Source organism: Salmo salar, chromosome 03 (assembly GCF_965601325.2).
Source record: "Salmo salar chromosome 03, fSalSal1, whole genome shotgun sequence".
Taxonomy (NCBI): domain Eukaryota; kingdom Metazoa; phylum Chordata; class Actinopteri; order Salmoniformes; family Salmonidae; genus Salmo; species Salmo salar.
Window position 1 is genome coordinate 65995133 of NC_138293.1, and position 26268 is coordinate 66021400.

Sequence of the window (26268 nt, forward strand, 5' to 3'; positions counted from 1 at the left end):
CCTAGCTGCAAATAAACCCTCTCCTAGCTGCAAATAAACCCTCTCCTAGCTGTAAACAAACCCTCTCCTAGCTGCAAATAAACCCTCTCCTAGCTGCAAATAAACCCTCTCATAGCTGCAAATAAACCCTCTCATAGCTGTAAACAAACCCTCTCCTAGCTGCAAATAAACCCTCTCCTGTCTGCAAATAAACCCTCTCATAGCTGCAAATAAACCCTCTCCTAGCTGCAAATAAACCCTCTCCTAGCTGCAAATAAACCCTCACCTAGCTGCAAACAAACCCTCTCCTAGCTGCAAACAAACCCTCTCATAGCTGCAAATAAACCCTCTCCTAGCTGCAAATAAACCCTCTCCTAGCTGCAAATAAACCCTCTCCTAGCTGCAAACAAACCCTCTCCTGTCTGCAAACAAACCCTCTCCTAGCTGCAAATAAACCCTCTCCTAGCTGCAAATAAACCCTCTCCTAGCTGCAAACAAACCCTCTCCTGTCTGCAAACAAACCCTCTCCTAGCTGCAAATAAACCTTCTCCTAGCTGCAAATAAACCCTCTCCTAGTTGTACCGTATATCAACGGAGTTAAGTAGCAGCTTTCTCATTTGTTTTCCCCATCTTGATAATGTGCCTCATGTGGTAGAGAGCACATACCTCATTGTGTAAAACTATCTTTGTCAAAAACTATTTTGACGTTTTCTGGCACTGCTACTCATACCAAAGGACTATGGAGATTTATATGTGTGTTATATATAAATAACAATATTTCCATGTTGGACTGTGTCTTTATCCAGAGTCATCCTGCAACACAGCTGGTTCTCTTTTTACCCAGCATAACACCCTGGAGACAGACAGGAGAAATGGGACTGGTGCCACACCAACCTCTGGGAGGCTGGAGCACATTATAGAGAGAGAGAGTAGATTCTGGGTTGGGACAGAGGGGATGGAAGGGTGATATGTTTGGCTCCATGGCACATCATTGAAAGCATTTTGTTATCCCTGTGATTTAACCCATTGTATTGCATAAATCAATCAGCAACTGTAGGCTTTGTGTACGCTGCGATGGAATTGACTGTTATATGAGGAAAGTGTATCTGATATGTTTTATGGCATCACTATCTGACATAGGACATTCAAATGGGTGATAGGGGAAGTGGCACATCTGTCTGGTACAAGATGCTAGAAATAACTGGTTTTGACATCCCATACACTATATCACTTAAATGATTAGAATGGTTTGGAATTTTTTATATATTTCCCCCCTCATCAAAATAAAAAAAACACACTTACAAGCCTCGATATGTATCTCCAAGCATCAGTTTACACGTCAAGCTGACATAAATATTCACATTCTTCTAAGCTTGCACTCTCTACCCTTAAAACCACATGTTCTGACATTCAAAAAATATATTCTGTACTAGTGGTGTGAATTCAAGAGAAGAACCATAAAGACCTAGGCTAATGCTGAGATGTGCTAAACAGTTGCTTTGCTTACTCATGAGGAGCTGTGCTGAGCGCACGCTGAGATGGGAGGACTGTGCCCAGAATGCTGTCATTGTCCATAGCCACCTCTCATACCTCTCCCAGTCTGCCAGCTCCCAGTGGGAGTCTACCAAGACTATCTTCAGCACTGAAACCGGAATGCATGAAGAAGAACAAACAAAGATCCGCCTTAGTTTTAACACAGCTGGAGTTGGTTTTAGAGATGGAAGGTGCCTTGCAGCTCAGATGTCTTGGGTTTCTACTTTTGGATGACAGGTTTCAGAAGCCAGACACTGTAGCAGCTATAGGGTAAGGTCATTTTATATTACTCTCTGGCACTTGAAGGATAACGTTGTGTACACCTGAATCCCCTCTGTAGGCTGTTCTCCTGAAACAGACCGACGATGGCTCCATTTCTAAGCAGCCTGGATCTGTATCTGCACCACAGTCTGCCTCATGTTGCATATTCAGCATCTGTCACTGGCAGACATAGAACAGGGCCACATTCAGTTGCAAAACGTTCTCCAACGTTACAGATAGAAATTCCGTGCATAGAGCTGATGTTATTCCTTATTCAACACATACGAGAGGAATGTTTGTTCTACATAGCATATTTCTATCTGAACGTCCTGCTGAACACGCTCCAGCTGTGGAGCCTTGTGCCCAGTCTACACTATCTACAATGCTGTCTACACACTCCTTATCCCACTCTTACTCTGGGATAAGAGCCACATAAAGACATGTATAGAACATATACAGTTGAAGTTGGAAGTTTACATACACTTAGGTCGGAGTCATTAAAACTCATTTTTCAACCACTCCACAAATTTCTTGTTAACAAACTATAGTTTTGACACGTCGGTTAGGACATCTACTTTGTGCATGACAAGTAATTCTTCCAACAATTGTTTACAGACAGATTATTTAACTTATAATTCACTGATTCACAATTCCAGTGGGTCAGAAGTTTACTGTGCCTTTAAACAGCTTGGAAAATTCCAGAAAATTATGTCATGGCTTTAGAAGCTTCTGATAGGCTAATTGACATAATTTGAGTCAATTGGAGGTGTACCTGTGGATGTATTTCAAGGCCTACCTTCAAACTCAGTGCCTCTTTGCTTGACATCATGAGAAAATCTTCAAGAAATCAGCCATGACCTCAGAAAAAAAAAATGGTACACCTCTGTAAGTTTGGTTCATCCTTGGGAGCAATTTCCAAACGCCTGAAGGTACCACGTTCATCTGTACAAACAATAGTACGCAAGTATAAACACCATGGGACCACGCAGCCGTCATACCGCTCAGGAAGGAGACGCGTTCTGTCTCCTAGAGATGAATGTACTTTGGTGTGGAAAGTGCGAATCAATCCCAGAACAACAGCAAAGGACCTTGTGAAGATGCTGGAGGAAACAGGTACAAAAGTATCTATATCCACAGTAAAATAAGTCCTATATCGACTTAACCTGAAAGGCCGCTCAGGAAGGAAGAAGCCACTGCTCCAAAACCGCCATAAAAAAGCCAGACTACGATTTGCAACTGCACATGGGGACAAAGATTGTACTTTTTGGAGAAATGTCCTCTGGTCTGATGAAACAAAAATAGAACTGTTTGGCCATAATGACCATCGTTATGTTTGGGGGAAAAAGGGGAAGACTTGCAAGCGGAAAAACACCATCCCAACCGTGAAGCATGGGGGTAGCAGCATCATGTTGTGGGGTTTCTTTGCTGCAGGAGGGATTGGTACACTTCACAAAATAGATGGAATCATGAGGATGGAAAATTATGTGGATATATTGAAGCAACATCTCAAGACATTAGTCAGGAAGTTAAAGCTTGGTCGCAAATGGGTCTTCCAAATGGACAATGACCCCAAGCATACTTCCAAAGTTGTGGCAAAATGGCTTAAGGACAACAAAGTCAAGGTATTGGAGTAGCCATCACAAAGCCCTGACCTCAATCCTATAGAAAATGTGTGGGCAGAACTGAATAAGTGTGTGTGAACAAGGAGGCCTACAAACCTGACTCAGCTACACCAGCTCTGTCAGGAGGAATGGGCCAAAATTCACCCAACTTATTGTAGGAAGCTTGTGGAAGGCTACCCAAAATGTTTGACCAAAGTTCAACAATTTAAAGGCAATGCTACCAAATAGTAATTGAGTGTATGTAAACTTCTGACCCACTGGGAATGTGATGAAAGAAATAAAAGCTGAAATAAATAATTCTCTACTGTTATTCTGACATTTCACATTCTTAAAATAAAGTGGTGATCCTAACTGACCTAAGACAGGGAATTTTTACAAGGATTAAATGTCAGGAATTGTGAAAAACTGAGTTTAAATGTATTTGGCTAAAGTGTATGTACATTTTCCAAGCTGTTTAAAGGCAAAGTCAACTTAGTGTATGTAAACTTCTGACCCACTGGAATTGTGATACAGTGAATTATAAGTGAAATAATCTGTCTATAAACAATTGTTGGAAAAATGACTTGTGTCATGCACAAAGTAGATGTCCTAACCGACTTGCCAAAACTATGGTTTGTTAACAAGAAATTTGTGTTATGGTTGTAAAACTAGTTTTAATGACTCCGACCTAAGTGTATGTAAACTTCCGACTTCAACTGTACTTCCAGAATATGGGTTGATGAAGTGATGGTAATAAGACCAAAAGGAAACTTTGGAATCCAATTCTATACAAAACAAGGGAAATGTATTACTAATTAGAAACATACAATATTCTAAGACCTTTTACATTTTGTACATCTGTTAAAATAAGTAATTTGACTTTTAGCGTGATTCTTATTGATCAGCATCAGATTAAATGTTAACAGGGCACATGAATCTTTAACTTTATTGTCAAGCTCCCTTCTGCTTCAGTTCCATGGTGATCTCCATGCAATCAACTGTTATAAGTAAAACTGTTATAAGTAAATTCAATTATTCAATTGGCAGCCAAGTTTGTCATGTGATTAATAACTCCTGCTGTAAAATGGCACAATATTCCCATCTCCCCAGCAACAACTGACAACAGCAGCTCTATCTGCCCTGCTGGTTTCCAGGAGACCCGGCCTAGCTCCTCGTCCTGAGTCCTGAGGCTGCAGCATGGAGCCCCAGGGGAGTCTGGGAGTGGAGGGGGACTTCAGTCTGCAGCTGGCGCTGCTGGTGCCCAGTCTCCGGAGCGAGGCAGTGACCCACGATCTGGAAGATCTGACTATGCAGCCCAGTCCCAGCCTGCCGCCTCTCAAAGAGCGTAAGAACGGTGAGTAGTAGACCATTCAGTCACCTAGGTCAATCACCTAGGGCAGGGCTGCCCAACCCTCTTCCTGGAGATCTACTGTCCTGTAGGTTTTCAGTCCAACCATAATTTTGCGTATCTGATTCAGCTAGTTAAGGTCTTGTTGAGCAGCTAATTAGTAGAATCAGGTGTGTTAAATTAGGGTTGAACTGAAAACCCACAGGACTGTAGATCTCCAGGAAGAGGGTTGGGCAGCCCTGACCTAGGGCATGCATCTGAAATGGCACCCTATGGCCTAGCCTATATAGTGTCATATACAGATGTAGGATCTTACTTCGATCACCCTGTTTGTTGCAGGAAATTTCCTGCACAGCAGGAAATGCAAACTTGGCTGCCAATTGAATAGTGTATTAGAGGTTTAAAAAGGCTTCTAAAGTTTGTAATTTCCACTTTGCATACTAATTTCCAATTTGTAATTGCATACCTAGTATCAGGAGGATGAGTGGTGAAAACACAGAGGGTGAATCAATTGTGTTTGATTCCTTGCATCCACTCTCCTTGCCTCCTCAAAATGCATTGGAGCAGATCCGAGGCTCTGAAAAATCAAGGAAATACGATTGAAATTAACCCAGAGACTCTGGTTTCTACGTCATCCATCAGAGAGCGAGCCTGCCCTGACAATGAGAAAACAAACTCTTCTCCAGTCCAGAGAGATTTGTTTGTGGAGAGAAGTGAGGAATTAGACTGGAATTGCATCTGGAAGCCAACACATAATCACAGCTTGAACGGTTCCTGACATCAAGTCCCAAAGTCAGCCCTCTCCTTGGGCCACTAAGTGTTTTGTTTGTTGGTTGCTCTCAGAAAAGCAGCTTTTTAGGTGGGAATTATTAATGATAAATTAGATGCAGATTCTGATGAACAGACTTCAACAAAAGTCAATGAACGGGTTGAGCCTCTAGTTTAACTTTTCACTAATGATGAATTCCTTACTAATATTTCCCAGTACATTTTCCTTGAAATTGTGGACCTTCAGTATCTTGAGATCTCCTCTGTTATCTCACTCTCCTAACCCTCTGGTTCTCACAACCACAGCCAGAACCCCAGTCTGGAAATATTCCCCTGGCATGTGAACCATAGTGAGGGGTAGCACTGGGGCAGTGTCTGGTGGGCAGGCTGACACTCACCCACCCTGAGTGGTACCCTGACATTTTCCCAGTCTCTAGAAAGGGCACAGTCAGGAATGGAGAGTATGGGGTGGAGACCACTGGTCACCCCAACCTTACTGCCCAAGAGACAGACACTGGGAAAACTCAAATGTGTTGCACTCTACGCCTTGTTGATGATGTGATGATGTAGTGGAGATTTTTGATTTGTTCAGTTACAAAATACATGCGTCTGGCCAAGTTTAATCTCTTGTGTACTGACCCTTAATACCCTCCCCTCACAAGCCCCTCCCTCAGAAAACTTGTACTCGACTCAGACTATGATGTCTTTTATCACCAGAATAATACAGGAAGTTCGCTGTTTGTTTTCTCTTCTGGTTAATGTCTGATTAAAAATTTCCAATGCAGCTCACGTGATACCCGGGACCCAACATTTTTGTATTGATAGTGGTGCACATTGGACGTCATACTATCCATTATTGAAGTGTTTACTCCATACAGTATGCGCTTGTGGAGGCCCTTGACATTGCAACATCAACACACCCCTTTAGTGGGGAGCTCTCATAGGCCAGTGTCTCTGCTTGGCACTCCATCTTGTGCCACTCTCTGTATTGATTGCCACTTTCTTCTTGCTCTGGGCTGCAGACACATTGATCCCATTGCAGGCCAGGTCTGAGCTCCATGAATCCCTCCCCACCAGGGCTCTTTCTCCCTCCCTGGGCCCCAGCAGGAGCTGACACAGTCTGGCACGTGACAGGGAGCATCTGGGGAGTCTAGAGCACAGACTGCATCCTGTCTTTCTTCCTAAGAGGAAGACCCCTGTAGTGGATTCACCTGCACAACAGGGGCTAGAATCAGGATCAGGACCGGCTCTATAAAGAAGCTTGCTTTCATTTAAGCAGCATTCCTAATCCATTTGAACACATAGTACCGGCCAGTCATTTCCTTTCGGGTCTGTATCTTTGTTAGTGTCATAATATGACTACAGCTGTTTATCTAGACATTCAGCTTGCAGTTGTGTCATTTTATAGTATTGTAAGGTTAACACGTTCATGACTGTTCCCAAGTCGTCCTTGAACATTGACATGGGTGAAATATACACCAGGGCGAAATGGATTGGAATGGAAATAGAAGCAGCATGCCAGTTCATGTTGGCTGCCCTCTGCCCTTTAACCTTCAGGGTTAGGGAGTAGGGAAGGACACAGATCTGGACTTCAAGCGTATGACTCATACTTCCTGTATGTGAATGCTAACCGGCTGGAAATGACCACCTATTCATCTGTTATCACTCTTCGGTGTTCTCTCTTCCCTGTTGTCCCTTTACAAGTCTCCTCTGGGTGGGTGATATTTCTCTTTGCTGTTATTTGTTCTCGGACACAGAGACCAGGATGATATATGTTCTCCTAGACAACATTGTGAAGGAGACAGGGTTGAATGCAACCACCTCCCATTTCTAATGTTTACATTTCATCTATTTTGTTTGAAATCCGAAAGAAAATATTGATACTTATGTCAATATTAGTGAGCAACAGCTACGGTCGGGTCTACACAAATGAAAACAATAGATAAGATTGTATTAATGTCATGTTTGTGCTTTGAGTGTAGTGTTGTAGTCGAAATAATGAAATGAAAATGTTAGCAATAACAAGAATGTGCTAAATGTCAGAAATACACACTTTACAACTGGGAAAAGTGACAAAGATAAACATCAATGTCCCAGGGGCCTCAGCATGTTTGTTTTTGTCATTCTTATCCAGTGACACAACATGGTATGAAAATGAACTCCCGGCTCGTTCTTTCATGGAGCTTTTCATCCTCTCACTCAAAAGTCACAAATACTCAATGTTTTTGGGCCAAGAAAGACACAATAACTTAAAATTACATTTCAATACATGCAGTTAGTTAGCCTATTTCATGATTTGGTTGAAAGTATGACTTACTTTTATAGACTTTTAGGACAGCAGTTGGTTTAGTCAAAAGGTTGTATTGTTCTCTGTGTTGTTTTGGTAATTAAAGTTGCTTGACTCATTGTATTTAGTTCTAATGAGGCTGGTGTTGAAAGAGCAGAGCACTGAGAGCAGAGCAGAGTGACCCAGCAGGGGTTAACAGTGGCTCGTCTGTCTGTGTTCCCTCCTCCTCCTGACTCTTACTGGCTGAGCCCAGCCAGAGCATAAGTGAGCGCACACTCGCTCCCGCTGAGACCAACACAAAGACAGGCAGAGAGAGATTGGAGAGACTGGAGAGAGAGGGAGGGACTGTACGTACCAGACTGTGAGAAACAGTTCTCTTACCATACGCTCCTAGCTGGGTGTTTTCCCTCATTACCAAACCCTCATGCTGGTCCTCGTTCCTCACTGCCCTGATCACTCCATGGGACTCCAGACCCGACCGCTAAGCGACCCGGCTCTCTCCTCCTCTATGGCGTGCCTCGACGTGGAGACCCCCGCCGTCTGCAGGGGTAAATTTAAATCAGGTGCCCCTGTCTCTGTCTTTCCTTTTCTCCCTCATCATTCTTTCACTCTCTCTTTCTATCGCTTACCTTTTCACTCTTTCTTCCTCTCTCTGCTAGGTAGCATCACTACGTTGTTGGCATGAAGCCCAGTATCAACATAAATCAGTATCCATTTTGGTTTCCTCTACGTTTGTCTCCAAAAATGTTGTGTGTTTAGAACTTTATAACTACCGTATATTCTCACTAGAAGGCAAATAGTTGTTAAAGTTCTCAGTAAAATAATGGAGTTACAGTGAAATGTGTATGGCTTTATGGGTTTAGGTCTGCTTTTCAGTCAACGTGATTACCTTGAATGAAATATACAGCTACTTATAGGCCTTGACCAACTTGCCCAACGGCAGTGATGTCAGAGTAATCTGTACTGATTAATTGATGATAACACCTTGACGCTGGGCTAGGACAGAGACAGAGAGTCCCACCAGGAAATGATAGGGCATTACAGGAATAGCTATTAAATGATGTCCAGCATCCGTTAGAGACTGGATTAACAGCGCCACAATAGTGTAAAGAGTTGTTGTTTTCTATTAGAAACAAGCTAAGTAAAAATGAGGGAGGGGACTAGGGAGGTGGGTTTATATAGCGTATCATATTATTAGGATCCTTAAATCCAGGACTCTGTGTTCACTTCTTATGATGACAAATAACTGCAGAGCTCAGCTAAGCATGATGTCACCACTTAGTTAGTACCTTTTCCTGAAGAATAGCATTCTGCTGTACAGTATGTTGGCTGGGAGGAATAGTCTCCAGTGAAATGCTAAACCTGAAAATGCTGTAGCTCCACATTCTGTTTGTGACCTGCATACCGTCACAGGGCAGCTCCTGATAGTATTAGGTGTTTCAAAGAACAACTTGGTGTGTAAAGAAAAGGTGATATGACTCTATTACCTGGCTTCAATGTAAGTCCTATTTAAAAGGTATTGTGTCCCCTCGGGTCATAGGTGTAGAATCATGCTTGGATGAGTTGGATGGATCTGGTTTGAATTTATTGCCAATGTTTTATTCCTTATCTATCTTCGAGCATACATCAAACAACAAGCTGACTCATCGAGTGAATGAGCATTTGCAAGGGCACGGAGCACAGCTGAGCTGCGAGGAGAATACTGTATATTTCCAGCAGTAATGTCAACATAGCTTATGTCAGTGTCCGACTGTTTCTATAACAGTGTAGCCATAACAAAACAGATTCTCTTTTATATTTACGCAGAGTGTTTCTAGGAAAAAGTCAGGCCAAGAGATCTAACGGTAGACTTTGTCCAGAGATGAGTTTTGTTGAGACGAATATGGGCAGGGGATTAGAGATAGAATCAGGAGCCAGGGATTTTAGTAAAGCCTATGTACACTCTGAGGTTTGTGAAGTACCTCTGTTTATGTTGTGCTGGAGAGCAGGGGAGTACAGCCGACTTGCATCACACAGAGGTTAGCCAGGGTTCACAGAGAACAGCACTATTGACATCGGCCAAACAAAATGTAAGGAGCACCTCAGGCATTGGATGTACTGCCACGTTGATGTCAAGAGTAACAACTTGAAATGGCAATATTGTTCTCATAAATCGTCAATTATCCTTTAGCATTCTTTTCCAGTCGAGTCAAAGTGGATAATATGAATATTGAAACCAACCAATCTTCCCGAATGATCTTTCTGTGTCGGTGCCCCCCTGGTGTGCAGGTTGATGTGTATTGTCATGAGTCTTGTCCTGGAGGCAGCACTGAGCGATTTTCCCCTTAGATAGGCGAGCTGCAAAGTCACCATTTTTTTTTTATGAATGAAAACAAACATGAGCTTTTTGGTCTTCATTTAAAGTTAGGGTTAGGCATTAGGGTTAGCAGTGTGGTTAAAGATAGGGTCAAAATCTGATTTTATGTCTTTGTGGCTGTTCCAGCTAGTGACCGCTGCAGAACTTCCTCCAGAACAAGATTCATGACAAAAAACACTAACCTGACCCTGGTGTGAACGTGTAATGGGAACCATGGATAGGGAGTAGGAACACAGTGTTCTGAGCCCTGGAGGCGCAGAGGGGCTTGTAAAAGTTTTGGGGGGCTCTGAGAATGGACTCAGTTGCTCCCCTGCCTTGGCTCCCTGGGACTCTCTGTGCTCCTCTGTCCACCAGTGGGAGCGGGTCCCCCCCACTCTGTACAATGCTTTGGGTTCCAGTCCAGTCCTGGCCCCTACCCCCATGCCACCTCCAGACTCCATGGTTCCCAGGCCTTCTTCTCACAGCTGCCCAGTTTATTTTAGCTGGAGTGAGTCACGTTGGCCTGGTCAGACGCAGTGACTGTCCCAGGGGACTAGAGCAGAGCAGGCCTGGGTGTGTGTGTGTAGTATGTAGTGTTTAGTGTGTGTGTGTTTGACTGTGCATTGACCATCTGGCTATAGCCAATGAGCAGTCTACTCCAGCAGCAGTCCGACCTCACTATGAACAAAATGCCTTGGTGACGATAAGGGCCCCAACGTTCTTCACAGCGCCGCGTCGTTCGTCACCATCAACCATCACCTTCCTCTTCAAATATTTTTGCTGAGGATCACTGTTATTCCACTGAAATAACACGTCCACGCTCGCCTGTTTATAACATGTTTAAACTGGGCTCACACTGCAGTTTATTATGATAGAAAAATAACATTGGGTGCCGTCCAAGGATTTGGAGCCTCCTGCATAAGAGGCCTTCTTGTCTTTTTATTGTACAAGGACTTCATGGATCTGTGCTTACCACTCTAAAACAAGACTACACATCTCACTTTTTATGGGTCGGCACTTTCAAAAGAGACCGAGTTCACTCAGTCCTGGGATGACATCATCTCCAACTCGGAGGTGACTCGGACATATGAACATTGCACTGTAATTAGTCTTCAGGGTTTGTTATTTCTACAGTGGTACTTGAGAAAGACTCATCCCTTGCCTGTGTCTATGTTTGTATTTCAAGTTGAACATCTATGTAAAGTTACCTCGGCATTTGCATCCCAGTCCTTCCTCAGTATGTCCTTGTCTTCACTTTATTTGAAGAGAGCTTGTATATTAATATGTAAAGCCCATGTAATCGCTCAAAAGTAAACTCACAGTGCCAAGAAGTGTGTTATTGCTAGTTGTCTGGTAGGTTAACCATGCAGAAAGTCTGTAGGCTGTCTCTATAGGATGTCTTTGGTGGAGGAACAGGACTTCCTGGTTTGTTCTGGCTGGGCTGTGACGTGGTGTGTCAACACAAATTGGTGACTCGTCAATTTTTTCAGGTCCATTACACAATTGTCTTCTTCATAACAAATGTACACAATGTTCTTTATAAGGAATTCCAATTTGTGGTGGCTAAAGTTAGCTAGGCTAGGGGTTAAGGTTCGGAGTTAGGGTTAGGGGTTAAGTTTAGGGTTAGCTAACATGCTAAGTAGTTAAAAAGTAGTAAGTACAGTTGAAGTCGGAAGTTTACATACACTTAGGTTGGAGTCATTAAAACCACTCCACAAATTTCTGGTTAGCAAACTATAGTTTTGGCAAGTCGGTTACGACATCTACTTTGTGCATGACACAGGTCATCTCAATCCTATAGAAAATGTGTGGGCAGAACTGAAAAAGAGTGTGCAAGGAGGCCTACAAACCTGACTCAGTTACACCAGCTCTGTCAGGAGGAATGGGCCAAAATTCACCCAACTTATTGTGGGAAGCTTGTGGAAGATTTCCCGAAACGTTTGACCCAAGTTCAACAATTTAAAGGCAATGCTACCAAATAGTAATTGAGTGTATGTAAACTTCTGACCCACTGGGAATGTGATTGTCACGTTGTCGTAAGGAGAGGACCAAAACGCAGCAGGGACATGTATACTGATCTTCTTTAGTGACGGGAAAAGAAGGGGGAAAAAAAGAAAAAAAAACACGTATACAAAACGATGAAGGACAAAATAACAGTCTTGAGGCAACACAGCAATCCAAGAACACTCTCCCACAAACACTTAACCAAACACATACCCATATATAGGACTCTCAATCAGAGGCAACTAGAAAACACCTGCCTCCAATTGAGAGTCCAACCCCAATAAACTAGACATAGAAATACAAAAGACTAGAGACCACATAGAAATACAAACATAGAACATAACCCCAAAAACCCGGAACTAACTAAACCAACACCCTACTAAATAAATCACCACCCCGAACCAGATAAATAAAATACCCTCTGCCACGTCCTGACCAAACTACAATAACAAATAACCCTTATACTGGTCAGGACGTGACAGTGATGAAAGAAATAAAAGCTGAAATAAATCATTCTCTCTACTATTATTCTGACATTTCACATTCTTAAAATAAAGTGGTGATCCTAACTGACCTAAAACAGGGGATTTTTACTAGGATTAAATGTCAGGAATTGTGACTGAGTTGAAATGTATTTGGCTAAGGTGTATGTAAACTTCCGACTTCAACTGTTACAAGTTGCTAATTAGCTAACATGTAAAAGTTGTCCATTATGTGAGTCGAATATGCAACGTTTGGGTTGCTAGACCTTCACGTTATATGCCCACCTACCCTCCCCGACCAACCTCCCTCCTGTCGTTTCTGTTTTAAGTAACCTACTGCCTTAATCTGTGGGTTGGGTGTGTAGGTGAACTGGGTGGACAAAATCCATATTGCGATAAATTGCCAGAATTTTATAACATGAATGTGCACCAGTGACTGGTATCGATCATATTCAGTTCATCGTCCCAGCTCTGGGATGTAAATGGAGGGTCCCAGATATGTTTATGCTGTCTTGCTAACTCCTATGGTCATTGGCATGGCGGCACAAACAGATCTGGGACCAGGCTAGTTGGGCATAGGTTGAACTCTAACCTATTTCTGCTTCTCTCCCACAGTCCTCCAGCGACGCCTGCAGCAGAGACGCACCCGTGAGCAGCTAGTGGAGCAGGGCATCATGCCACGTGAGTATAACCACTGAGCATTGGGTACCGCCACTCTCAAACCACCAAGGATTTAATATACTGCAACTCACCTCTACCAGAGTTAAGGTTATTGGTCTGGCATGTAGGAAAATTATAACTGCACCCACACTACAGTCATTAAAGTGGGTCTTGGTTCCAGAAAGCTCTCAGAAAATAAATGTCATACAATTATTACCTAAATTAATACCATAGATTGAACTACGTGCTGTCTGATTTGCTACTATTATGACAACTATACAGGGGTGGAATTCTGCCACCACTGATGTCTCGACCACCCTCCACCACAACCTCGTCATGATGTTTGTAGAATAAATAAATACTCGGAATGGTTAACCCACAGTGAGGCATACATCGGTGGCCAGTGGCATACCAGAAACCAAAAGGCATACTGAAAACTTCCACACCCGGCTCTCAAAGTCAGCAAAATGGAGCAGAATCCTTCCTTTTGCTGCCCTTACTGGATTAGTCTCTTTGGGAGCCAGTGGGTTGCAGACTAGAGCAGACAGACTGATAAGAAAGCAGACAGCAGACAGACACAGAGAGAGGGAGAACAGTGGTGTAGCGAAGTTATTTGTGGCTAGAGCTGCAGGAGCCCCAGACCAGAGCACTCTCAGTGCTGGGAGTGTGCTCTGTCTTGTCTTGTCCAGCACTAAGAGGCCTCCTCCATGAGGACTCTAAGCTCCTCTTATTAGGCTCCACAGTCAGAGCTGTATGAGTCAGAGACTGGGCCTGCGCTGGAGGTCAGTAACCCCCACTGCAGCCCTAGCACAGGCAGCACAGGAACATCCCAGCCAGTGACACTAGGTGAATCGCTCTGGTTCTCCCACACAGAGGACTTACAATAGGTATGCAGGCAAGGACTTGGGTGATGCTCAGGAATGCTTAGCTCTGCTCCTCAGTTTGACACACTCCCTCTGACTAAGAAGAACCACTGGTCAGTGTGTGTTCAGACCTCAGTGTGTGTGTGTAGAGAGCAAACAGTGCTTGTGTTAGTTAGAGGTGACTAATGGGTGTAGCCGTGCCAACAGCAGGATAAGTGTGTCTGATGAGATCAAAGTCTCGGCCTGACTGTCTCACTAGTTGTATGAGTAGAACATTCAGAGACATCCTGTCCTACTCCAGTCAGCTATTGTGTAGTAGCAAGGTCATCCTCTCTTCCAAAGAAATAACAGACATTATTGTCTCCTGAAATGTCATATCTGAGACATTATGTAGTTGTACTTGATGACGAGTTTACCTTTTACCCATTAGAAGATATAGGTAATTACAGTGAGCTCCAAAAGTATTGGGTCAGTGACAAATGTTTGTTGTTTTGGTTTTGTACTCCAGCACTTTGGATTTGGAATGATACAATGACTATTAAAGTGCAGACTGTCAGCTTTCATTTGAGTTTTTATTTATCCATATCTGGTGAACCGTTTAGAAATGACAGCACTTTGTGTACATAGTCCCCCATTTTAAGGGACCAAAAGTATTGGAACAAATTCACTTATGTGTATTAAAGTAGTCAAAAGTTTAGTATTTGGTCCCATATTCCTAGTACACAATGACTACATCAAGCTTGTAACCGTACAAACTTTTTGGATGCATTTGCTGTTTGTTTTGGTTGTGTTTTTGATTATTTTGTCCCCAATAGAAATTCATGGTAAATAATGTATTGTGGAATTTTGCAATCACTTTTATTGTAAATAAGAATAGAATATGTTTCTAAAAGCTTCTAGATTAATGTGGATGCTACCGTGATTACGGATAATCCTGAATAAATCATAAATAATGATGAGTGAAAAAAGAACCTCCCCTGTTATTGTAAAGGTGAGAGGTTAGCATATCTTGGGGGTATGATATTTGTGCGTCTAACTTTCTCACTCATCATTATTCACGATTCATTCAGGATTAGCTGTAATAATGTTAGCATCCACATTAATGTAGAGGTGTGCCCAATTAAATTGGGCACAGAATAATCTGAAACAAAACCAAAACAAACAGCAAATGCATCCAAGAAGTTTGTAGAGTCACAAGCTTGATGTAGTCATTGCGTGCTAGGAATATGGGACCAAATAATACCGAAAGGTTGGTGGATCGAATCCCCGAGCTGACAAGGTAAAAATCTGTCGTTCTGCCCCTGAACAAGGCAGTTAACTCACTGTTCCTAGGCCGTCATTGAAAATAAGAATTTGTTCTTAACTGACTTGCCTAGTTAAAAATAAAATAAAAATACTTTTGGAGCGCACTGTATATGATGTTGATCTTCCCTCCCATAGCACTGAAATGCCCTGCTGCCTTCCACGAACAGATCCGCAGCCTGCAGCGGTCCAGGGTAAGACCTCACAAACTCATCTCACTCGCACTAGTGTTCATTGTACTTCATTGAGATAAAAACACACTATCACATACATATGCCATTCCATATCATCTCGATTAAATGTAGTTTTATGTTGTTTTCTTACAGACTGAGAATTTCTTGAAGCACAAATTCCGCAGTAGACCTGAACGTTCAGAGCTGGTCCGCATGCACATCCTGCAAGGTAAGCTCACTGCCATGTACTGTATGCTTTATGATAGGCTGTAGAGAAGACCGATGATACGGAGCATACTCAGCTACCAACAGAAAGTACATGTACATTTAGCTGGCCAAGTTAGCTCTCAGGAGAGAGATGATGATGGAAGAGGAGGATCCTGTGAAATTGTATCCCTCCCTATTGGATACAATCCATAGGATATTAAATATTCTTGAGATGTTACAATCAGTTGTCTGATTGATTGTCTTTGAGGTATGAAGACATACCACCTTTAATAGTCTCCACTGTGAGACGCACAGTAGTAGAACAGTACTGTTGTGAGTTCTAGGTAGACTAGCAGTTACTGATGAGTTGCTGTCTGTCGCACAGAGACCCATGTGGAGCCCTCACTGCAGGCCACTCAGATGATGCTGAAGAGAGCCAGGCTGGCTGATGACCTCAATGAGAAGCTGGCCCAGCGACCCGGCCCCATGGAGCTGGTGGTCAAGAACATTCTGCCTGTGGAACCCAGTCTCGTCAAGGACGGCATCACCGGTAGAGAACACTCTTGACTTTATACATTATCGTCAGGCTAAGGGTGAAGTAACTCATTCAACTCCCACTCCCTGCATATTTGTATAGTGTAGATTTCTGAAAGTGCCTATTACGACTAACACAGCACTGAGACATTTCCAGTGACTACCATGAGAAACAACTTAGTACAAACCTCTCTCCATTGGTCTACTTGTAATTAATAAGCTGTGTTTTTGCACGTGTTACGTTGCAGATCCCCCAGACGGTGAGGTGGAGAATGACTTCCCCAAGACGAAAACACCGGATGTGTACAACTTTGACGAGGACAGCAGCGACGCCCTGTCCCCAGAGCAGCCGGCCAGCCAGGAGTCCCAGAGCTCCTCTGCCCCCTCACCCTCCCCCAGAACCCCCAGGGTGACAGAAGCCCCTGTTGCCCTCTCCACCTCCCCACCGACCAGCTCCATCACCATGAAGGTAGGTCCCATCGCAGTACCTCACCACCTATAAATACCCATCTTAAATTGTGTTGTTATGGTATGACTAACAGCGGAAATATTTTATGTTTCTACATTTTGGGCCTAAATAATAGTCTCCCAGTGCACCTGCCTGTTGTATATCAAATTCTGCTTGCTAGAAAATATTATTTGCCTCCTGTTTTTTTTTTCTGTTAGACGACATCCATCTTTTGTTAGTCTTTTTCCAGTTGCTCTGCCCTTGTGGCTTAGTGTGGGAGGGGGATTTACAGGCCTCTGTTCCCCTCCTTACTGAACGGGCCATGTGGTTTCTATCTGTCTCTTTATCTCAGCACTGCCCACCTACCTCCCAGTCCACAACAGACTTCTTCAACTTCTCTCATGTCTCCACCAATGAGCATCAGAACAATAACAATCGCCTAGTGACCACGCCTCAGCCAATCACCATTGTTGCTCCTCCAAAGCCGGGGCCCATGTTAGTAAAGGTGAGCCACAAATTTGAAAGAAAGTGATGTCATATCACCTGATGGAGAGTACTTGAACCTTGTGGCAAAGGTATGGTATTTCATGGCAATGTGCAAAGCTGTACATTCAATGCAAATATTAAATATACATTTGTTTATAGCGTTTAGCGGAGCACATTACAAGCTATAACCAAACTTTTCTGTCTCTTGGTACAGAAAGCTATTTATTTCATCAATGAAGATGTTTTGGTTCCTTTTTGATCCCAGTTAGCTGAGCAAGCTTTTCCTACAAACACTAAATATATCCTGTAAACATGAAAGTCACCTCTGATATTTGACTCTCTCTCTCTGATCTGTTGTGGATTTCATGCTGCTTCCTTTGGCACTGTAATCAGAGATAAGAAGTCAGGGGAGGACAAACACTGGGGCTGTGTTCGGTCACAGTGAAAGAGCCCGTCAGTGCAGGCAGAGACGAGTCGACAGTGACGGTTCGGCCAATTCAAATGTGGTTCAAAGCACAACAAGGCCTGGAGGAGTTTTTCACAAATCCATGGACTTAAACTGCCAGCCGCTCTCAGTCTTCAATTAAGGTTAAGTGACAGGCTTTCTCTTAGCCTTCAGGGCATAAAGGATGGAAGCAAGAGAAGGGAGTAAAGCAATAACTTGGGCATTTGTCACAATCCTTTACACTCAAAGCAAATGAATATTTTCTGAGCTCTGCCCCTCCCGTGTTGAAGAACAGGGAGCAACACATTCGAGGCTGTGTGTTTGCATAAACCAACTTGAATTGGTCTTATGATGTTTTTATGGCTTGCATCTACCTCTCTAATTTAGTTACCGAACAATAAGGGTCACCCCACATCCCTTTCCACATACCATTTCCCCATCCTGTCTTTCTCACTGGGCGTTATCACAATGTCCCACATATTAATTTGATACTACAGTATGAAATGGGCACAATTTCATGTACAAGCCTCACAATACTGGCAAGATGTTTAGATGTTATTCATAACAGTCAGAACAGGCTTTTAGATCACTAAACATGTCCACAATCCACTCAGTGAGATGAACCTTTCAAGTTTTCAGTGAAAACGTTTCACTGCTCCTCCCGGATAGTATCCAGTAGGTTGTAACCGTTCTTCTTTTCCCCTGTGCAGCAAAGCCAGCCAAAGACACCCAATGACAAGAGCCGCAGTAAGAAGAATAAGGATCCCAAGCCGCGGGTGAAGAAGCTAAAGTATCACCAGTACATCCCCCCGGACCAGAAGCAGGAGGCCAACGAGGCCCCCATGGACTCAGCCTACGCCAGGCTACTGCATCAGCAGCAGCAGTTCCTCCAGCTGCAGATACTGAGCCAGCAGCAGCAGCACTATAACTACCAGACCATCCTTCCTGCCCCACTCAAGTATGGCCCGCTGTAAAAAGGACATTGGGATGTTATGTGTTACCGCAGCTTGCATAGCGTAGGCCAAGTAATGCGGCTAGCCCTCACATTCTAGTTGCAGTTTAATTGACTGACAGCTTTGTGTTGAGGGCGGTTAGTACATCATCGCTACACCTGGAAGGCAAACATTGTTTCCTTTGAACAATGTGATTCAAGCAAACAATCCTCCCTAACAGAATAAGTCCACACCTGGATAATAGCGATGTAATCTGCCACATCTGTTTCCTGCACAGCTTCTGTTTGGCTTAGATATAGTATTCCTGTGTGCATTGTCCCGGACGGAGACTGTTGATTATGAATAATGGGACATGGAGGAAAGTCTTTCTCCCAGCCGAACACTAAACCCTCCTTCTGTTGTCTGTGTTCCTACAGGTCGACGGAGGGTCAGAACAACTGCTCCAGTGTGTCTCTGAGTGGCAGCAGTCTGTCCAGTCCCATCATGGTCTCTCTACCCAGCGCTTCCCCAGCACGGTCTAACCAGACTCTGACAAACCGCAAGCCTGGTGTCCTACCTGCCAACCTGGATGAAATGAAGGTGAAGCTCACTCCTGCTCCGTACAAACATAGCTTATTTTACTCAAACATAGATTTTCACTATATGATAGATATAAACTCAGCAAAAAAATAAACGTCCTCTCACTGTCAACTGTGTTTATTTTCAGCAAACTTAACATGTGTAAATATTTGTACGTACATAACAAGATTCAACAACTGAGACATAAACTGAACAAGTTCCACAGACATGTGATGAACAGAAATCGAATAATGTGTCCCTGAACAACGGGGGGGTCAAAATCAAAAGTAACAGTCAGTATCTGGTGTGGTCACCAGCTGCATTAAGTATCGCAGTGCATCTCCTCCTCATGGACTGCACCAGATTTGCCAGTTCTTGCTGTGAGATGCTACCCCACTCTCCCACCAAGGCACCTGCAAGTTCCCAGACATTTTGGGGGGGAATGGCCCTAGCCCTCACCCTCTGATTCAACAGGTCCCAGATGTGCTCAATGGGATTGAGATCCGGGCTCTTCGCTGGCCATGGCAGAACACTGACATTCCTGTCTTGCAGGAAATCACGCACAGAATGAGCAGTATGCCTGGTGGCATTGTCATGATGGAGGGTCATGCCAGGATGAGCCTGCAGGAAGAGTACCACATGAGGGAGGAGGATGTCTTCCCTGTAACGCACAGCGTTGAGATTGCCTGCAATGACATCAAGCTCAGTCCGATGATGCTGTGACACACCACCCCAGACCATGGCGGACCCTCCATCTCGATCCCGCTCCAGAGTACAGGCCTCGGTGTAACGCTCATTCCTTCGATGATAAACACGAATCCGACCGCTCCTGGTGAGCCAAAAGCGCGACTCGTCAGTGAAGAGCACTTTTTTGCCAGTCCTGTCTGGTCCAGCGACGGTGGGTTTGTGACCATAGGCAATGTTGTTGCTGGTGATTTCTGGTGAGGAGCTGCCTTACAACAGGCCTACAAGCCCTCAGTCTAGCCTCTCTCAGCCTATTGCGGACAGTCTGAGCACTGAAGGGACTGTGCATTCCTGGTGTAGCTCAGGCAGTTGTTGTTGCCATCCTGCACCTGTCCCGCAGGTGTGATGTTCGGATGTACCGATCCTGTGCAGGTGTTGTTACACGTGGTCTACCAATGCGAGAACGATCAACTGTCCATCCTGTCTCCCTGTAGCGCTGTCTTAGGTGTCTCACAGTACGGACATTGCACTTTATTGCCCTGGCCGCATCTGCAGTCCTCATGCCTCCTTGCAGCATGCCTAAGGAACATTCACGCAGATGAGCAGGGACCCTGGACATCTTTCTTTTTGTGTTTTTCAGAGTCAGTAGAAAGGCCTCTTTAGTGTCCTAAGTTTTTATAACTGTGACCTGAATTGCCTACCGTCAGCTGTTAGTGTCTTAACAACCGTTCCAAAAGGTGCATGTTCATTCATTGTTTATGATTCATTGAACAAGCATGGGAAACAGTGTTTAAACCCTTTACAATGAAGATCTGTGAAGTTATTTGGATTTTTACGAATTATCTTTGAAAGACAGGGTCCTGAAAAAGGGACGTTTCTTTTTTTGCTGAGTTTATTAAAGGGCAGAGCACAGCCCCTAAGCAGTGACATGTTGTATGGAGATTTATTGAGAGGGCTTGTTTTTTGTTATGATGACTCATGACTGTTCATTATACCTGGCCTGTAGGTAGCTGAGCTGAAGATGGAGCTGAAACTGCGAGGTCTTCCGGTGTCTGGCACCAAGACTGACCTGATAGAGAGACTAAAGCCTTATCAGGAGATGCCCAGCAGCCAGGCTGCCACTGCCATGGAGCTGACAGGCTACACAGGGGCCCCACAACCTGAGAGCATGAACTCCACACCTCCTGAGTCCCCCGCGCCCTCGGAGGTCTCCAGCCTGGGTATGGAGGAGGCTGGGATGCCAGGAGCTCTTTCCCCAGCTCGGCCCACTCCTTCTGGGTCATCTCCCCAACAAGGCCGCCTGGAGGACAGCCCAATGGAGACCAGAACCTCAGAGAAGGACCAGCGACTGCACGAGAAGGAGCGTCAGATCGAGGAGCTGATGAGGAAGCTGGAGCAGGAGCAGAGGCTGGTGGAGGAGCTGAAGATGCAGCTAGAGGTGGAGAAGAGGGGTCTGCCCAGCCCTCCAGCCCCCATGGCCCTGGCCCAGGTTAAAGAAGAGGGCAGGGCCGCCTCAAACTGCTCTGCCTCTGCGCATAGCCCACTAGCAGTGGTGAAACAGGAGGAGCCCAGCTCAGGCCAGGTGCAGACGTCCCCCCTGCCTCCATTCTTCATCAGCCACCAGCAGGTGCCTCAGGTCCTCAGACAGCTTCAGCCTCAGACCTCGCTGTCTGGCCAGCCTGGAACACAGATCCTGCTGCCTGTCTCCCTGCCCACCAGCACTGCCACCATCCAGCTACCGAACAACAGCATTAAGCTGCAGGTCAGAGAGCCGGTCCTGCAGACCACAGTTAGCACTACAGCTCCAGGCCTCATCCAGAAAACAGAGGCCTCAGCACCCCACCAACAACAACACACCACCCAGACCCAACCCATGGCACAGGTGAGAATATATGGTTTAATTTACTCCAATCCCATATTTAGAGTGGGATATTCCCCAAGGTACTGTCAGCAGACACCATTTTACCCACCTGTATTGTAGTGTCTCTGTGTATTGTGTTATAGTACTCTCCATGGGCTGTGTGCTGCACCAAACCATGACTAAATAAATTGCTCTCTGTGGATGAATTGTTCCGCTGAATAAATTGCACATCCTGTTTTTGTGCCCTTTTTCTGGGATAACACCATTTCCAGAGACACATTATAAATCGCTGGTTACATTCTATTGTGATGGGCCGGCCTAATCACATTTCTTAGGGCATTAGCCGTGTTTTGAAAGCAGAGAGTCTCCCTCTCCAACTTCTTTAATATTCTCTTCTCTGGGTGATTTATCTAGTGTGTTGCCAAGGTAATAGCAGGCCTGGCCAGGGTGATGAATTCCTCTCCTAGTCACATCAAAAGGAGGGCCGGAGTCTGTCTAAGCTCCGGTTACTGGAGCAGGTGCTGACTGACGGCCAGGCAGACAGCACACTAGACTACGCTGTCTGCTCTAGTCTCTATAGGACCAGACCTGGGTTCAAATAGCATTTGTTTTCCTTCAAATACTTAAGCTGTGCCTGACTGGGCCTGCCTGACAAATTTTACCAATTGAATAGTCCCAAAAGTGCACACTCCGTCCATCTGTCACTCAAATGCAAGCTCAAGCAAACACTACTTAATTGAAAGATGTCAAATACTATTTGAACCCAGGTCTGCAGAGCTCCACTGGGCCGAATCAACAGCCAGCTAGAATTGGCAACAGCAACTGCAGCACAACACTCATTGAAAAGTGCTCCCACACCCAGAAACACACTGCTTTGTGTTGCGCTGCACTGATACCCCTAGCCTTTTATTGTGTCCCTAGAGATTGTGTACTACCACAAAATAATACATAGACTTTTTATTCCTCCCAGAGAGTGTGTACCCTGTCTAACCACTGTGTGCCTTCTACCGGAGGTGTGTACTACTACAGCTGACCAGTATTTATCTGCCCCAGAGGGAGTGTGTGCCACAGGGTTAACCACTGCTCATCATTCCTCTATAGATGACAGTCCCACTGTGCACCACCTCAGGCTCTGGGTTCCAGTTCAGAGCAGGCCCAGGTCAGACAGAGATCCCCCAGTGTTTCCTAAACACTTCCCCAGGGAACAGGTCCCCTGCCAGGGCCTCGTCCAACCAAGCAGTCCCCAATGGTCCAACAAACAAGGTATTGTTTAAATACTGCATTATATCCACATGTATTCAATTAGTTGTGTTGAATATGTGGACCGCATAGGTTGTTTAGAGCTTATAGGGATTAGATCTCATTGTTTTTTCTGTCCATCAGTCCCCTTCTCCCTGCCAGCCCAACTTCTCAAACCACGTCCCCAAGAGTAAGGACCCGCCACGCTACGAAGAGGCCGTTAAACAGACCCGCAGAATGCAGACTGCTGCACAGGTAATAGAGCTTTTATAACACCCTTCTAAAACATACTGGTCTGACCTGCTAGGTCTGTTAGGTGCTGAGGCAGGTATTGACTGGTCTTTATTGTCTATGCAGGTACCCACTGCAACCAGCCAGCACATGGACGACCTGTTTGACGTGTTGATCGAGAGTGGAGGTGAGAAAAATACTTGATTATGGTTGGGGTCTCCTCCTCTCCATTAAGACAGCTGAGTCCCTCCCTGGCCATGAATCCATCATCTCCCATGTTCTTATTCTTCTACAGAGATCTCCCCCTTCATCAGACTGGACCCTTCCTTTCCAGACAAGCTGCTTCCTGTGACAGCCAGCGTAACCACCCTGCCCTTCAACACGGTGCTATCCCGCCCCCCGCCCCAGATCCAGGTGGCCCGCCCGCCCGGCCCCACCCTTAACCCCCCAGCCCCACCCAGCCTGACAGCCCTGGCCATAGACAACCAGCTGGAGGCCTTCCTGGAAGGCACGCTGAAGGGGGAGACTGAGCCCCGGACACTGAGGTTGATGGAAGAGCTGCACAGTCAGCTGCTGGAGCACTCCCCCCACTCCCCCATGGACACGGACACCACCGGGTTCAACAATGTCAGTGCACCCCCCTCCAGCTACCACCTGGACCACACCAACCTGGACAACATGGAGTGGCTGGACCTGACCATGCCCGGGCCGACGGAGGGGCTCAACCCACTGGGCCTTCCCCCGCCTGGGGTCTTCTCCTCTGACTTCCTGGATTCCCACGACCTGCAGCTACACTGGGACTAAGGGGCGTCAAACAGGCCTGTTCAGACAGAGGGCTGTCAGGGAGAGACACACACATACTGATAAGTGAGACAGAGAGGTCAGTCCTTCTCCAGTGGAGGTGGGGGAGGAGAGTACAATGCTGCTGGCCTTGAGTCCCTGTGGGAAGTTCTGTGCAGGGCTACAGCAGCACTAGTGGTGGATCTCACTGCTCTGAGCAGCTCAGAGTGCTAGAGGCATGGACCCTCCTTCCTCATTGGATATATAGTATAGCTGTTTCCCTCTGAGGTATCGTCCCTCATAACAGCCACTCATTCTAAGGAAGGCTAAGCACCCGCTGGGCTGTGGTATAGATCAATGGTATGAAGAGGTTGATCTCCCCCTGTGGTCTCTTTCAGAAGAGGACCTTGTCTGACGAAGGGGGGTCTCTCCTGAAATGGCGTTACAGTAGATAAGGAGCGGGATCAGGAATGTGACCCCGGCTCAGGATGAACTCGCTAGTGGAAACAGATGTTGACCCAGGTGTTAGAGAATTTCACGCCTGGTTCTGACTGTGCCAGTGGCATGGTTACTGACTGACTTTCGTGATAGATTTGACAGACAGCGCAGAGAGATTGTATATATTATAAGCCTATGTCTACAGTAGCAGTAGTCTGTCTGCTGCATACATCACTAAGGCAGCTGTATTACAGTCCTGTGTATGTATATGACATATTGGAATGTGGTATTAGCTTAGCATTATGGCTTTGAAATAACTGCCTTTGTTTTACTCAGTGCCCCCATGTGATTCCCATCACGGGAGGGAATTGGACACAGATGCTAAAAGACTGCACATATTGCATTATGCCTTATAAGACCATTTGCCAAATATCTTGCTATTTTCAAGGTGTTGCTTTCACTTAATTCAACTAACGACTTTCCAAAGAGTACACAGAGTGATGACTGATAGTGTTGTAACTAAAATCAAGCAGGAGACTACTTAAAGTGAGTGTTAACAGTAAGCAGTAATCTCATGTAAGAAAAAACAGTGAGTGCACGAAACCCACATTTAGTATCATTGGTTGACAATACGAGAGCTGTCGGCCTGAGAACTCTTGAATTAATCCAAATTAGAAGTTGAGAGGCGTCACATTTTTACCAGCTGTTGTTCTTACTCTATTCTTGTGTGGGGGAAAGTAGGGCCAATGTGAGTTTGTTTACCAAACTACAACGTGCTTTGCCTTAGTGTGCATGGGGTCACAATAGGTGGCACAGCACCCCACAGCACTGCTGCAGCTAGCTAGCCCAGGCCTATGTCCTTTATATTATCGACAAAAGAGCCTTTGAAAATGTTCTCTCTCTCTCAGCCCTATTGTCAAGTCTGGAGTGGATTTATCCCAATGTACAGATCAGCTGAATCTTGCTTGTTTATGTGTGACGTGCGGTGCACATGAGCTAGAGCTGGTGTGTAGAGCTGGTGTCTGTGTGTGCACTGCACATCTGTGTTGCATATCGCTTTTGCTTGTTTTGACTCTAGGAACGGACAGAAATATAACCAGTAAATTCCCCTCAGCATTTCAATGGCTCTCTTCAATATACCGTCTGACCTTAGTTGGCTGACATACCGAGAACAGACAAATTGACATCATTCAGTTTGACAAGCCAGGGAGTTACAGTGAATCAGCAGAGGTGGTTCAAGGCTGTCTTGTGCTTTTGTGATCAGCTTAGCAATATGTGTGGCTATAGACCTGCAGGTTCAAATGTAAGCATAGTTATTGTATCATTTTGTTGTAGTAGGCCTAATGTGTCTCTATTCATGAAGCCTTAGTCCAGCAGATGATGTAGGGTTGGGATTTCAGTCACTCACATCACATCACGAGGCAACCTTCCAAAACACATTTCAAAACACATTTCAAAGCAGTGTGTGATCCGTATGTACCATTACCACCAACAGATGGGTATTAAAATGATCTCCACACTGATGTAATAGCCTTGGTTTTCACTCCTCACTCCCAGTTGAAGTCTTCTTTTAGGTCAAAATCCTACATGATTACTGCAATCGTACACATGTAGTTAAAAATGACATTACAGTGACATATACTGGCCAAAGATAAAATGTGAAAGCATTTGAAGTGTTGAACCGGCGGTTGAAATGGGTTAAGGCAGAGGAGTTTACAGACGGGTTGGCAGTCCTCTTGATCAAGCAGTCTGAGCTACGCAATGGATAACTGCCTTTAAAAACACAGAAACCTTTCAGCAATTTAGTA

At 45.0% G+C, this 26268-nt stretch overlaps 1 protein-coding gene across 2 annotated transcripts; it reads left to right on the forward strand.

Annotated features, from left to right (window-relative positions):
* Positions 1-4074: 4074 nt before the first annotated feature.
* On the forward strand, positions 4075-25983 carry LOC106601093 (myocardin-related transcription factor B). 2 transcript variants are annotated; one of them, XM_014193008.3, is made up of 14 exons: positions 4075-4728; positions 13214-13279; positions 15562-15617; positions 15750-15825; positions 16189-16353; positions 16586-16806; positions 17138-17290; positions 18427-18674; positions 19086-19248; positions 20918-21793; positions 22874-23035; positions 23156-23266; positions 23369-23429; positions 23538-25983. In XM_014193008.3, exons 1-14 carry the CDS (start codon positions 4572-4574, stop codon positions 24044-24046), a joined length of 3024 nt encoding a protein of 1007 aa, XP_014048483.3. In that variant the 5' UTR covers positions 4075-4571; the 3' UTR covers positions 24047-25983. The 2 variants fall into 2 exon arrangements, with proteins under 2 accessions (XP_014048483.3, XP_014048486.3); XM_014193011.3 differs by lacking the exon at positions 4075-4728 and adding an exon at positions 8031-8325.
* Positions 25984-26268: the final 285 nt, after the last annotated feature.

Excerpts from the sequence above, each read along its gene's own strand:
- LOC106601093 (XM_014193008.3), top strand. The coding sequence starts at position 4,572 with ATGGAGCCCCAGGGGAGTCTGGGAGTGGAGGGGGACTTCAGTCTGCAG. Across the intron at positions 13,280-15,561 it reads GGAGCAGGGCATCATGCCAC|CACTGAAATGCCCTGCTGCC; the intron begins GTGAGTATAACC and ends TCCCTCCCATAG. Across the intron at positions 17,291-18,426 it reads CGGGGCCCATGTTAGTAAAG|CAAAGCCAGCCAAAGACACC; the intron begins GTGAGCCACAAA and ends TCCCCTGTGCAG.